General features: G+C 41.1%; 2 protein-coding genes across 4 annotated transcripts in view; both read right to left on the bottom strand.

The window, feature by feature from the left end:
* tmtc1 (transmembrane O-mannosyltransferase targeting cadherins 1) overlaps positions 1-2,037 on the bottom strand; it is a 40,736-nt gene extending 38,699 nt beyond the window's left edge. For both annotated transcript variants that reach the window (XM_062065613.1, XM_062065612.1), the window contains exon 1: positions 1,580-2,037. In XM_062065613.1, coding sequence (XP_061921597.1) covers positions 1,580-1,875 — 296 coding nt within the window. In that variant the 5' untranslated portion in view covers positions 1,876-2,037. The remainder of the gene's footprint in view (positions 1-1,579) is intronic.
* A 3,246-nt stretch (positions 2,038-5,283) lies between these two features.
* Positions 5,284-14,556, bottom strand: part of caprin2 (caprin family member 2) — a 29,044-nt gene continuing 19,771 nt past the window's right edge. For both annotated transcript variants that reach the window (XM_062065607.1, XM_062065608.1), the window contains 5 exons: positions 14,134-14,274; positions 13,803-13,899; positions 13,373-13,434; positions 10,809-10,860; positions 5,284-6,110 (listed from right to left, as the gene is read on the bottom strand). In XM_062065607.1, the coding sequence (XP_061921591.1) occupies positions 5,536-6,110; positions 10,809-10,860; positions 13,373-13,434; positions 13,803-13,899; positions 14,134-14,274 (927 nt within the window). In that variant the 3' untranslated portion in view covers positions 5,284-5,535. The remainder of the gene's footprint in view (positions 6,111-10,808; positions 10,861-13,372; positions 13,435-13,802; positions 13,900-14,133; positions 14,275-14,556) is intronic.

The raw sequence follows: 14,556 nt of genomic DNA, 5'->3' as shown, positions 1-14,556 counted from the left end.
AGAAAACAGGGGAAAACAATATTTTAGGAACTCAGGTCAATGTCCCATCACTGACACTCCACTCATTATGCATGCAGGTCACAATAGGCATCAGATTTTTTTGTAATGTGAACGACTACATAAAAACATCGGATTTGACAAAAAAAATCAGAATTGGACATCCTATCCTGCAGTGTAAACGTAGCTTTAGAAGTGTCTTGGCACTGTGAATAGACAGATGTGTTCTTTGCAGCTTCTGGCAAGACACCCACCCTCCTGAAATTCATTCAACTCCTGCATGTGTGTACCAAGCAAATAGGAATATGTGATTGTGTCTGGCTGAGCCTGCATCCATTTGAAGGAATATTTTACATGAGTTACAATCCTTAGCCATGTAAACACTGGGACAAAGCTGCAGAAAAGATCGGCTCAGGTCGGCAGCATCAGCCAATCATTTAAAAAAGGCAAGTATCGGCCCCTGATCTGATGCCATGATCGAAATCGGAATATCTCTAGCCGTAAATTTTAAAGGCATTTTAACTGAATGAGTGCCTATCCAGTCTTCATTGGCTTCCAGTTAAATTCCGCATTGAGTTTAAAATTTTAGTCCTGACATTCCGTGCGTTGCATGGTGGGGCCCCTCAGTACATCCCTCATTTGCTATGCTCTTACTCCTCAGGGCGCAGCCTCCGGTTTTCAGGCCAGGGTCTTCTAAAGATCCCAAAAACTTGTTTTAAAACCCATGGGGACCTGGCATTCCAGGCTATAGCTCCCAGACTCTGGAACAATTTTCACCAGTCCCTCCGTGATCTTGACTGTGTTGAAATTTTTAAGAAACATTTGAAAACTTCTCTTTTAGTAAAGCTTTTAGTTAATGCACCGTTTAACTATAATTTTTTAATACACTTTGTATCCTTTTTATGATGTTGCCCCTGTTGTTTTAATTGTATTGTTCTTTTACTTCACCTATGTTTTGTACAGCGCCTTGTGATTTTATCTGTGAAAAGCGCTTTATAAATAAAAGGTACTTACTTACTTGCTTTTTAAGCAGTTTTGTTGCGTTTATAAATTGCTGAAATGTCCCCCAAGTTTGTAGATAAAATACGTATCACTGATTATAATCATGATCACAGCAAAATAAAATTACTTAATCACTGATTATGTATTATCAAATATTACACTCATTGGTAGCACCCGCCGCAACCCCGAAAGGGATAAGCGGTAGAAATGGATTGATGGATGGATAGTTTTGCACCCTAAAACACATAAGCTAAAATGTTTTATACTGGACCACCATTATAGATCTGTTTTAGTTTAGTTAGCATCTTTAATGTACAATATGTATCAAATTGTGCTAAGATAGGGATAGCAACATAGCCAGGCGTGTATCATATGGTAGGGACTATAACATCCACTGTACTTTTATCCCATCTACTGTATTTTGGATGGATTGATGTATTCAAAACTGCGTGGGCGTTAGCTTAACCCGAATGACATGAACTAGCAGTTCCAGCGTCAATCATGCGAACATTGTAACAATACTAATATATGGCTGTTTAACCTGTTTGTGTTGCTTAAAATTAAGAACATAACAACTTACTTAAAGGTGAGAATGCATAGAGGTCTGTAGGACTTGTGGCTCGAATTGTCTGACATCTTCTTGCCCCAGAAATCGTTACTGAAGATGTTTTTGACACATGAACTCGGCAGGACGTCCGGGTTGTTGACGATAGCCCAAACATCGTCGTGCACTAACTCCCCATGGAGAGAGTTGCTGTAGCATAAGATGCACAGTGCGGCTAAAGCCACATACCGACTCACAGCCCAGACAGTCTGTGGTCGGCTGGTGTTCGGTGGATGTTGTGTGGTTATTTTCTCTCGACCCGGAGTAGTCATGACGGCCCTGGCTTCTTCAAGGGCTCCTGTGAGATGTAAGTCAACGTTGTGAGACAAGAAGTTCCGTCCATTCCGCTGGGGAGGGAGTGTCCATGAAGGAGGTGAATTGGACCGTTCGTTCTCCGCCTTGTGTTACCTTCAAGTGCCGGCAGGAAAAAAATTAACTACGGTGGCCGACAAGGACAAACGCGAAGCAACGGCCAACACACACACACACACACACACACACACACACACACACACACACACACACACACACACACACACACACACACACACACACACACACACACACACACACACACACACACACACACAGGTTATCATTTGGAATGGGGACCAAGTTTTTGATCACCACTTGTGTGGACCACCCTTTCTACAGGTTGTGGAGCCATTAAAAAAATTAGGTAAAATGGCCACTTCCCAGTTATCTAATACACGTCTTTAAATCTCTGGATTTATGAAGTAATGTGCTGATCATTCTTACTGGGGACCCTGGGGAAAAATAGTTAATATGGTTCATGGGTACCAAATTTAAATAATTTTGCATAATTCACACAAATTTGTACGTGTTAGGGTTAGGATTAGCGCTAACCCTAACCCTACATGTTTTATGGGCCAAAGCTTAAAAATCACTTAGGCATCTTCAGAATGGATCTGACTATCATTTAAAAAGGTTTCCCTTTAGGGGACCTGTTTTTTTTGTCCCCATACCGTCAGAGGTCCCCTAAAGGTGACTGTGTAAACAGAGCGATGTCCCCATTGAGTAAGCATTGCCAGAACACACACACACACACACACACACACACATCACAAATGCTGCAAATTAATTGCAAAATAATGCTACAATTACAAAAACAATACTGGATAAAAACAAATATGACCCTCTTTTATGTTTGCTTCAAATTTACCCCTTTTCTTTATTGGCTCATGATAATCTGGTAGCCTACTCAGGTAAATGTTTAGCGTTTTTCAACCACTGTGCCGCGGCACACTTATGTGCCATGAGATACAATCTGGTGTGCCGTGGGAAATTATGTAATTTCACCTAATTGAGTTAAAAATATTTTTTGCAAACCAGTAAATATAATCCGCAAATAATGTGCCGTTGTTGAGTGTCTGTGCTGTCTAGAGCACGGCAGAGTAACCGTGTAATAGTCTTCCATATCAGTAGGTGGCAGCAGGTAGCTAAATGCTTTGTAGAAGTCGGGAACATGGTTTGTCGTGATCACAATATGCAGACGACAGCATGAGAAAGAGTGCAGGTAAAAAGGTATCTAATGCTTAAACCAATAATGAACAAAAAGCTAGTGCCGCTAAGAAAAGGTATTGAAGCTTAGGGAAGGCTATGCAAAACGAAACTAAAACTGAACTGGCTGTAAAGTAAAGAAAAACAGAATGGTGGACGACAGCAAAGACTTACGCATGTGGAGCAGAGACGGCGTCCACAATGTACATCCGCACATGACATGACAATCAACAATGTCCCCACAATGAAGGATTGCGTCCTCACAATTTAAATAGCTTTGATTGCTAAAACACAGCAGGTGCGGGGAATAGCGCTCAAGGAAGACAGGAAACTGCTACAGGAAAAGCCACCAAAATAGGAGCGCAAGACAAGAACTAAAACACTACACACAGGAAGACACCAAAAAACTCAAAATAAGTCATGGCGTGATGTGACAGGTCATGACAGTACACCTACTTTGAGACAAGAGCTATAGTCATGCATGGTTGGTTATGGTTTAAAGTCATTTCAAACAGTTGCGAGAACGACTTTTTACTGTCAACATTGGCTGCTGAGTTTCATTTTTTAAATGTTTTCTGCTGGTGGTGGGCCTCCGGATTTTTTCAATGAAAAAAATGTGCCTTGGCTCAAAAAATGTTGAAAAGCACTGGTTTAGTGGGTATTAAACCTTGATGTCCTAAATGGACTTTGTAAAATGTTCCTATTGACTTGAGCTTAATTACCCCCTATATGACATATTGGTAACTTTCATATGGTTATGCGACAGTCATGGGACTAGCCCGGGATAGTGTCACTCTGTCAGGGAAACACGAGCAGAATTCCAAAACCTGATTTTTTTGTTGTAGCTATTTTTTAAGCCATTACACAATGCAGATACTTTTATAGGATGTCCAATATTAGATTTAAACTGTTATGACTATTTTCTTCAGTTAACTCATGAAAAAGGGTTTGGAAAATATTGGTAAGGGCTTTTAGCTTTCAAATTTCTCTGAAAAGCCTGACGTCTTAATAGCAAACATTCATCTTTCTTACTCAATGTAGAATGCCCCCCATTTTGACAGAAAATATTGAGGTACACATGAAATTGCATATCTTTTAAACTAACACTATCTGATCCTGCAACAAATATTTACTATATTACAATTTTTTGCTGCAAAAATAAAAAACTATCTGCTTGGCCCCTTGACTAAATGACAATCAAATGCATAGGCAACAAGCAGCCCCTCTAAAGGCATCCATAACTGCGATGTGGCCCTCAATGAGAGCAAGTTTAACACCACTGGTTTAAAACATTGACTCTTTTTACTGATTGTCCTTAATGACAGTCTTTTTGAAATCATTAGTTTGCGTTTATTTTTTATTTCCACAACTGCAGTTTTCTATGTATATTCATTTGTATGCCACCTGTTCTAGACAGGTTGGCATGACAAACTACAAAATTTAGAATAACATTCAGATGCATAGAACATTTTTAGTTGAATTTTGAATTAAACTAACATGCTTGTTTTTGGAATGTGAGGAAGCAAGAGTCCCCGGAGAAAACCCATTCACGCACAGCGGCAAAATGCGGACTTCAGATGCCAAACCGGAAATTCAAAACCTTGATCTCCGGACTTGACTGCTGCTGTTGCTACTACTTACTACTACTGTTTATGTGGTGCTGTTGTCTGGTATGTAGCGGTTGCTTTAACGCTCGATTTATCGCCAGTGTTTCTCATAACTTGGAACTTTGTATGACCTTCAAGACTTGAATGTTTTCCTTTCTCTACCCTATGGCTTGGTCCTCCACTTTCCAAAGTTGTGGCCAACAATTCTGTGACATTCTGTAATACTGCCTTCACTATTGAACATTTAATAAAAGTCTGCTAGTAAGAGTGATTTATCAATGTCTAAACAGCCAAGCATGCAGAATATCTCCTACCATGATTTTAGTGGAGTACCCCCGAAAACAATCAAAATGTTCCATTTCTCCCCAAAGCTGTAAACTTAAGCAAAATGCTGGCATGCCATCAGCATTTTGTTGGCCCATGTTCCAATAAAATACTGCACATACAAAATGGTTTTGACTATTTACTTAGTCAAAAATATCCCACTCCCCACCAATGGGGTATGAAAATAAGCAACATGATTAAAAATGTGTAAATGCAAGCACACAAATATCACTGCTCATATTTTATTGAGGAACATCAAAAGACCAGTTGGACAATATTAAGTTTTTTTTTTTTTTTTTTAAATTCAACAAACTGGCCTTGTGTTCAACACCATACCCACCACCAAACACAGTCCTTTCTTCCCGAGCTTCAGAGCCCTCAACGATTTAGATTGGCACTCAGACTTCACAGCAAATTAGCTCCAGGTAAATGTCATCTAGTTGTTCCACTTTGGTACAAAGTCCAGTGACCAGACAAAGTTCAATCATGGTAGAGTAAAAAGCCAGAAAAGGTACTGTATTTCCAGGTGCTTCCATAAATAGCACCACGATGCAACCTGAGCCACACCTGATCTCCTTGGAAGAGAGGCAGGATGGCATGGTTGCTGGCTGTCTCGTGATCCGGCGCTCCATCATTGGCATACGCTGACACCATCACCTCTTCATTGCACATGAGGTTGATGTAAAGTGGCACATTTATTGCAAGCTTAAGAATGTGGAATATGAACACATAAGTTCCATTAACAGGACAGGTGAAACGACCAATGCGGCTGTCATACATCTCCCCTAGGTTGGTGTGCAGCTGGTCGAAAATAATGGGCTGGTCAAGGTTGCCTGGGGCATAATTGGCTGTGCGAGAGGCGGTGAATGCCACTCGCAGCGGCTGGGAGACAGGATAGAGTTGCATAGGAAGTAGAGTAGTGTGATGGTGGCCACGAGGACTGTGTGGAAACTCTATGTGAGAGACGTGTAGAGAATCTCCATGTCCTGAATCCACCATTGTAAATTCTCCCTCACGCTCTGGGCTGCTAACTTTTGAGGACTCACTCCAGGCTGCTGCAGAGGAAAAAAAACAATTCAAGTAGAATTAGTGGAAGTACTTTTCCCCGTTTAAATTATGTTTTAGGGGCTATTAGTAGTCAAAGAGTGTCTTCTATACGAGGGTTCCCAAACCTTATTTTCACCAGTGACTTGGTTTAATGTATGCATTATTTTCATGGACCGGCTTTCCATGTGTGGCAGATAAAAACAGCAAAAAAATTAGCATGAAAAATCATCAGTTTTTTTTGGAAACGTTAAGAACCCCTGCTATATTCAATGACCCTGCAGGGCACTGCAGATGGAAACTAGCCTTTGGCTAAGATCTGGCACATTAACATTTTATATGTTGCATTGTCCCATGTACTATAACAAAGGAGTTGTAATATACATCTATTAACAAGCTTATTGGTGTGTTCAGTGGGACAGTCGAAAGTTAAGTCGGAGAAAATGCGTCAATTTATAAATGAATTAATGTTTCTGTGCGGCCCGGTAGCAATTGCGTCTTGGACGGGTGGTTAGGGACCACTATTCTATACTGTGGATGACGACCAAGAACAAGAGCAGTGGTGGTCAAGCTTTTTGACATGCCGCACACAATAGGCTATAACATTTGGCCAGGGGCCTGGCCAGAAGCTGATGGAGATTTATATTTTACAAAATATTTGATTTACATTTTAAGCATTTCTTTAACAATGCTAGATATGGGAGTGGAGCTACCAAACCAAGCTTCATTTTAAAAACGGATTGTATGGTCATTTCTTTTCTACATTTAAAACACTTCCTTATAGCCTACATAACATGTAATGGTGGTTCTTTTTTTCAAAATTTTGTATAGATAACTTTTTACAGACCATCTTGAAGCCGCTTTCTGACCGTGTCTTCAGGATGCGCCGTTTTCTCGGCGGTCTAATTTACGTGCTTCTACTTCAACTGCGTCTTTTCCTCATCAGCTATGTTGTAGTTTTTAGGGCTTCTATAGTCTACTGACCGATATCAGTTCGAACTACATGCTACTTTGTATTAGAAATGACAACAGCGAGGGTCCATGTGCATGTACAAGCCAGTCTACCCCATAACAAGAGGACAGAGAAAAACAAGGAGTTTGACTACAGTGTTGGACCACAATGGTGAATTCAAACCAAATCACCTATACGAAAAATTCCAATCCGGTTTATGCCACTCCCACAGCACAGAAACCGATCTCATCAGAGTCACCAGTGATCTGCTGATGGCCTCAGACTCCAGTTCCACATCCCTCCATATTCTTCTTGACCGCTCTGCTCCGTTTGACACCATTGATCACAATATTCTCCTCCACCGTCTCCAGCACTTCATCGGCCTCTCTGACACTGCCCTTCACTGGTTACGCTCCTACCTCACTGACAGGACCGAGCACATGGTCCTGGGGGATGCTTCATCTCATCCTCACACAGTCACCTGTGGGGTCCCCCAGGGCTCTGTACTCGATCCAACCCTCACCATATACATGCTTCCCCTCGGGTGTGTCATAAGCAGACATGGAATTACTTTTCACTGCTATGCTGACGACACAACTCTACCTCAAGGCCTCCCTCTGCCACTGTTGCTCGTCTCAGCTCCTGCCTGGAGGAGATAAACGCATGGATGAGTCAAAACTTCCTGCAGCTGAACGCCTCAAAAACAGAAGCCATCCAAACCGGTACTCCTCAACAACTTCGTTCTTCCCACATAACTTCAGTTTCATTTTATGGACACAACTTTCACTTCTCTCCCGAAGTTACAAACCTTGGGGTCAAGTTTGACCCTCACCTCTCCTTGGAAAACCATGTCACCCACATCTGCAAAACCTTCCTACACCTCCGTAGCATCTCCAAACTCCACCCCTTCCTCTCCCTTCCAGCTGCAGAGAAGCTTGTCCATGCCTTCATCTCCTCCAGTTTGGATTACTGTAACACACTAATCGGGATCCCTGGCAGGAGCCTCCAAAAGCTCCAGTATGTTCAGAACAGCACTGCCAGGGTCCTGATGAGGGTGCGGAAGTATGAACACATCACCCCATCATTCCTTGGCTCCCCGTCACCGCCCGAATTGAGTACAGTGTCCTCCTGCACACCCACCACTATCTGCTTGGTAATGCCCCCACTTACTTTACCGACCTCACACCTCAGCTAGGACCCGGTCAGGCAAACAGCACCGTCTGCTAGCGACTAGGACACGGCTCAAGACCATGGGAGACAGAGCTGCCACTAAAGCTGCCATTCCCCGTCTGTGGAACACCCTTCCTCACCAGTCAGGGCCCCACAGATGGTGGATGCTTTAAAAAAAAAAAAAAAGGCTAAAAACCTAACTTTTAAAAAAAACATATAGCTAATTTTAATATCGTTTTTCACTGTCTTGTTTTAATGCTTTAATGTTTTTACTCTGTAGCACTTTGAGATTTATTATTCAAATGTTAAGTGCAATACAAATAAAATCTATTATTAATTCGCGCAAAGCTCTTCGAGTGATATTGGGCAAATTCGAAACGGCTCATTTGGAGGAAGTATGAAGGAAAACAAGATTGCTATATAAATATCTTCGCCATGCCTCTATGGTTTGATTTAAAAGGTACCAATAGTTGGGAAAAGTTGGTCTTGATAGTAGGTTCCCTTTAAAGCATTTTACATGATCTTATGACATGTAAAAAACATGCTTTCGTCCCCTTCCTGAGAACTACTTCTAACATCTGACAGTTTTAAATTAATGCATGCTTAAAGAGCTATACCAGGATATGACAGACCAACTAAAAAAAAAACTGGCATTCAATCTTACAGATTTGTACTGATTAAAAGCCCCCCAAATGTAGTTTTATATATTCACACAATGGCGGTTCTAGTTCCAATGGCACGCTGGGCCAGGGCCCCATTCACCATTTGCTACTCTAAACGTGTTCAACCTTAGGAAACATCTCTAACTTTTGAGGCTGAGCACAAATGATGGGGCTGAGTATTTTGCTGCAACATTAGGTGACGGTCGTGAGCAGCGGGCCTTAGGATATCATCACGGTATACCTGTGCATTCAAAATGCCATCAATAAAAACACCCCGTGTCCATAGTGTATCATATGCCTGGCCATGCTATAACACACTCCTCCCCTCCCAATCACAATGGACCATTCCATCCACAACCCATATGACGCCATACAAGCGGTCTACCATTTGACCTGAATAGTTAAAAACTGGGATTGATCATTGCCAGACAACATCTAATGTGAGCATTTAACCACTCGGGTCAATGAACTGCAGTCAGGTTAAGATCCCAATGAGGACAAAAAGCATGCGGATGATCTTCCTTGAGGTGATTTCTGACAGTTTGTGCAGAAATGTAAACTGATTGTTGCAACAGCTATCCAAGTTTGGCTTCAGATGATGCTGGATGTGAAGGTCTTGGGCTGGTGTGGTTACGCGGGCAGTTGAAGGGCTGCGATTGTGAGGCTTTGATGTACTGTACGTGGTATATTCTCTGAAAACACCTTTGGAGACAGCTTATGGTACATTCAATTCACTGGCAGCAGCTCTAGTCAATATTCTTTCGTCAGTATGCCTTTTACACGCTCGATCAAAACTTGACTTTTCTCGCATTGTTTTGTGTGATAAAACTGCACATTTTGATGTGACCTTTAGGGACTAACCTAATGCACACAGATGTTCAGCTCTTATTTTATGCACACAAGTATGCGGTGTAATCAGCCTCTCGATATGCCCTATATGTGTAGTAGATCGTTCATCTTGGCAATAAATCCTCACTAACATATTAAGACAGATTTGATAACAATGCTTGATGTACACAGAAAATACTTTTAGATCTTATGAGTTCACGTCCTCAATCCTACATCCTACCGCAACAGGTTTGCGAGCAAAAACACGGCATAAACAGGGCCAAGCATGAAAACAAATGGTGAAGACTTCTCTCACATTTCTGCATAACAAACACACACTAATATTTTGTTGGACTGCCTTTGGTTATTGTGATGATAGTGGTAATTGTCTCATCAGTTTCGGACAGGACAAATACTTTACATTAAGGAACATCACATCTTTACACTTGCACAATTCATCATCTCCAAAAAAAAAAGGATGGAAAAAACAGAGCGTATATATTCTCATTACACGTCCTCTATGTGTAATACTGATATTTAATTTTCACCATGTGTTGGACATGTTGACATTTAGCATTATGAACAAGTAAACAAATCTCCAACTCACTACATTTGAGAAAGAAAAATTATGGTGTAAAACTTGATCATTTATAAGACATGTCTGTTCTTAACCTTTCATTCCATCCATCCATGTTCTACCTACTGCTTGTCCCTTTTCGGGTCGTGGGAGGTGCTGGAGCCTATCTCAGCTGCATTCGGGCGGAAGCCGGGGTGCACCCTGGACAAGTCGCCACCTCATCGCAGGACCAACACAGATAGACAGACAACATTCACACTCACATTCATACACTAGGGCCAATTTAGTGTTGCCAATCAACCTATCCCCAGGTGTATGTCTTTGGAGGTGGGAGGAAGCCGGAGTACCCGGAGGGAACCCACGCAGTCACGGGGAGAACATGCAAACTCCACACAGAAAGATCCCGAGCGCAGGATCTAACCCAGGACTACTCAGGACCTTTGTATTGTGAGGCACATGCACTAACCCCTGTGCCACAGTGCTGCCCTTAACATTTCATTGTACTACTTAAATAACTTACCACTGGAATTATGCCGTCCTCCGCATCCATATGCATGATGGGATCCAGAATCCTGCAGATATATAAAAACCATGAAATGTTAACATGTATTTTAATAATTTCCATCTCTTGATTTATTGTCAATTTTCTTTGTCTAAAGACTATCAAGCAATCAAGCCTTATAGCCAGTGACAATTGTCAAGCATATGTCAAGTAATTTATAATCAAAACTTGGGCGGAATTCAGAAGACCATCACCTGTGTGCAAAGATAATAGATGCTTCTGAGCTGAAAAGAATGACATTTGGAAGATGTTTTACCATACCGGGTGTACCTGTTAGGGTGCATAGGCAAACATGCATATAATCCTCCTGACAAACCCATTTAATTGTGTCTATTTCATTTTAGTACACAGTATTCCCTCGATTATCACCAGGGTTAGGCTACTTACCAGACCCTGCGAATTTCTGTGAAGTAGTGACCCTATTTATTATATGTTTATGATTTTTATATGAGTGTAATGTCTTTACAAGCCTTCCACTCAGCTTTCACACATTAAACACTTCCTATGGTCTTAAAACACCTTAAAAACTATTTAAAACGTATGTAATGTTAACATGAAAACTCGAATGCGTACTCAAATCTCAATGTACTCAATGGTACTTTAAAATCCACGATACACTAAACTGGTAGTACGTGAACTGAATTAGCGAGGGAACAGTGTGTATCTTTGGTTATAGTTTAACGTAAGGAAAATAGTAGCTCTATTATGAATGCCAGCTCTATGAGGATGAGGTTAGCTAACAGAAAACTAGCTAACAAACCTGCTAGTTAAAGTTAAAGTTAAAGTTCCAATGATTGTCACACACACACACACACTAGGTGTGGCAAAATTATTCTCTGCATTTGACCCATCACCCTTGTTCACCCCCTGGGAGGTGAGGGGAGCAGTGGGCAGCATCAGTGGCCGCGCCCGGGAATCATTTTTGGTGATTTAACCCCCAATTCCAACCCTGTGCCAAGCAGGGAGGTAATAGGTCCCATATTTAAAGTCGTTTGTATGTTCATGGTTTACATTCACATTTCTGCTCAAAACCCTTTAATGGGGTATTAAACATTAAATGTATTTTCCAGGTAAAGTAAAAAATAGTAGCTTATTGCTCCTCCTCGAGAAAAGAGAAGCTCAGAAGAAGCAGCAGGAAAGTTATCAGATGAGTAGACGGATACTGATGAATAGGAACAATTTTGTCCTCTGTGGGCCAAGATGGATAGATCGATCCTAAGATAGGTATTATTCATTATTGTGTTTTTTCCCCCCGATCATAGGTTCCAATCTGTGCTACTCAGCCACCCGACTGTCAGGAGGAGCTAATCATTCGTAGAAATCAACGACAAAGACTTGGCAACATTCACTTATCAGAGAGAGCTAGAGATAAGGAGCATCAACCTCAACACCACCACTGAAGACATGAGGCTCTTCTTTGGTGTATCAAACTACACTGCCTGCCTTAGGCAAAGATACGCCAGAAAATGACAAGAAACAGTTTCTTTAAGTTGAGGAACTTACTAGATATTGTCAATGACCTAGCTGTCCAATCAGGTATTTTTTTCAAATCAAGCCATAGCATACAAGCTTAAATGTATTAGTTAGATGCTGGCCTTTAAAATATATCAAGAGAAAGACACACTTGCTGATGTTGGCAATTTAGGCAGCAGCAGCCCTACGCATGGTTGCAACTGTTCCCATTAGAGTGACCTGTTTTTTGACCGCTACTTTACATTAAGTACACTCATGGATGAATTGCTGGCCAATGACTTTCCAGCAACTGGAACCTATTCATCCATCCATTTTCTACCGCTTGTCCCTCTCAAGGTCGGAGCTGCATTTGGTCGGAAGGCGGAGGACACCCTGGACAAGTCACCACCTCATCGCAGGGCCAACACAGATAGACAACAAAACCATAAGAAAAAAAATGTGTCCCAAAGCAATACAGGTTGCCTGATGATAATCAAAAAAACAAAAAGAGGGGAGTGTCAGTGATTGTGTCGTCAACAGTAGTCCCGGGTTGGTGATTGCAAAATGGTATGACAAGGCAGTGAGGATGGCTTCTATTGCACATGGAAGAGATCCCGTAGATGTATCTGCACCAGATAGTCGAAAAAAGACAAAGCCCAGTTCTAGGTGAAAGGACACGCAGTCGTAAGGAAGTAAAATGACAGCTTTGGTGGTGTGGACCTCATTGTATGCTGAGCTTCTATCACATGGCAAGCAGAACCAAAAAAATGGCCTTTACGTGTCATTTATTTCAGGTTGCCATTACGAATTCCTGGATCTGGTACAAGTCTTACAGCAGAATAATTGATCAGGAAAGAACACTTAACAGTTCCCAGACTGGACTGCATCTGGCAAATGCCCTCTGAACTGAACCGGACCATACTGGCAACTTAAGAGTACTGCAGATGACAGTAATGCAATTTTCAACCTTTTTTTATTTACTGCTTATAAAAATTGAACTTTTTGGTGTAATATATATATTACATGTATAGACTTTGGACAACCTGTATAGACCTCAGGAATGTACTTACTCGAGAAGAACAGAACAGAGGGCCAGAGTTCTTGGAATGAGCTTGAAAAATGTAAGACCCCCCTGCCAGATAGAAATCAGATTTTAGAATCAGAAAGTCAAGTCAATTCAAGTATATTTAAAGTGTATATACTGTCAATTCACAAGAAAAGTTAACTCAAAGCACTTTCATTTAGGTCCAGAAACACACTCATACATTTAAGACAACCAGCTGAATGCCACGTAGAAGCACTTCGTGACAAAGACAAACTCCCTCTAAAACATAACAGATACCGTGTGGGGCAGAAAAATGTGCTTTCTAACAGATTTTTGTCAGAATCTGATCAAACAAGAGCTGCATCCCAATACATTTACTTTATTAAAGTCCAGTGCAAATCATTTTAACAGTAAAGTGTTGAGACTGTTCTTTTTTAAGTTCAGGAAAAACATACCCAGTGGCTGTGATTGTTCTGAGGGAGCAAACTCAGGCAGTGTTTGAGTGCTGGAAGTGGTGTACCTGGGCTGTACCTCAACCCTCTCATTAAATACCTAAAATAGAAAGAAAATAATTAGACCTTTATTATTCATTCATTGCTTTTGTACCAATTATACAATCTCTTCTCAGTGTACTTTGAGTGAAAGGCTGTGTAAAAGCTGGAGTCTGGACATTTGCAGACTTAACACCAAACAGCAATGTTGCATGTTTAAGTAATTGGTAATTCAGATTGCAAGAAATGTCTACTTCTTGTATGTTAGAGCCTTTTTCAAAGTTTGAAGACTTACCGACTCAATATTTTGAAAATGTGCAGACGTGACAGTTTGCCTTGTGGGCGGTGTGGAAAATGTATGCTTAGGAACAGGGATGGAGTTGCTCTGTGTCGTCCTGGTACAGGATGAATGCTTCGGTGATTCAGTCACTAGTGTCTGAAGAACACAGAAGAGTAAAATAAGAGCTGAATATCTCAGTCCTTTCCAACACCAAGCAAAGCAATATGCAATGTGCACATTGGGGTGGTGAAAAATATTAATATTGCATCTAACAATACAGTATCTATAAACCATCCTCTGATATTGTAGCAGTCACACTTCAATATATATACAGTTGCGCAGATCAACTTTTTAATATTACTGAATCCTAATTTCATCCTTTATGTACAGACAGCCATCAGACTGTATAATGCATATGTTCCTTTTAACTGTACTTAA

Source organism: Entelurus aequoreus, linkage group LG12 (genome assembly GCF_033978785.1).
Source record: "Entelurus aequoreus isolate RoL-2023_Sb linkage group LG12, RoL_Eaeq_v1.1, whole genome shotgun sequence".
In the NCBI taxonomy this organism is placed as follows: Eukaryota; Metazoa; Chordata; class Actinopteri; order Syngnathiformes; family Syngnathidae; genus Entelurus; species Entelurus aequoreus.
This window is presented reverse-complemented; position numbering and strand designations above follow the sequence as displayed.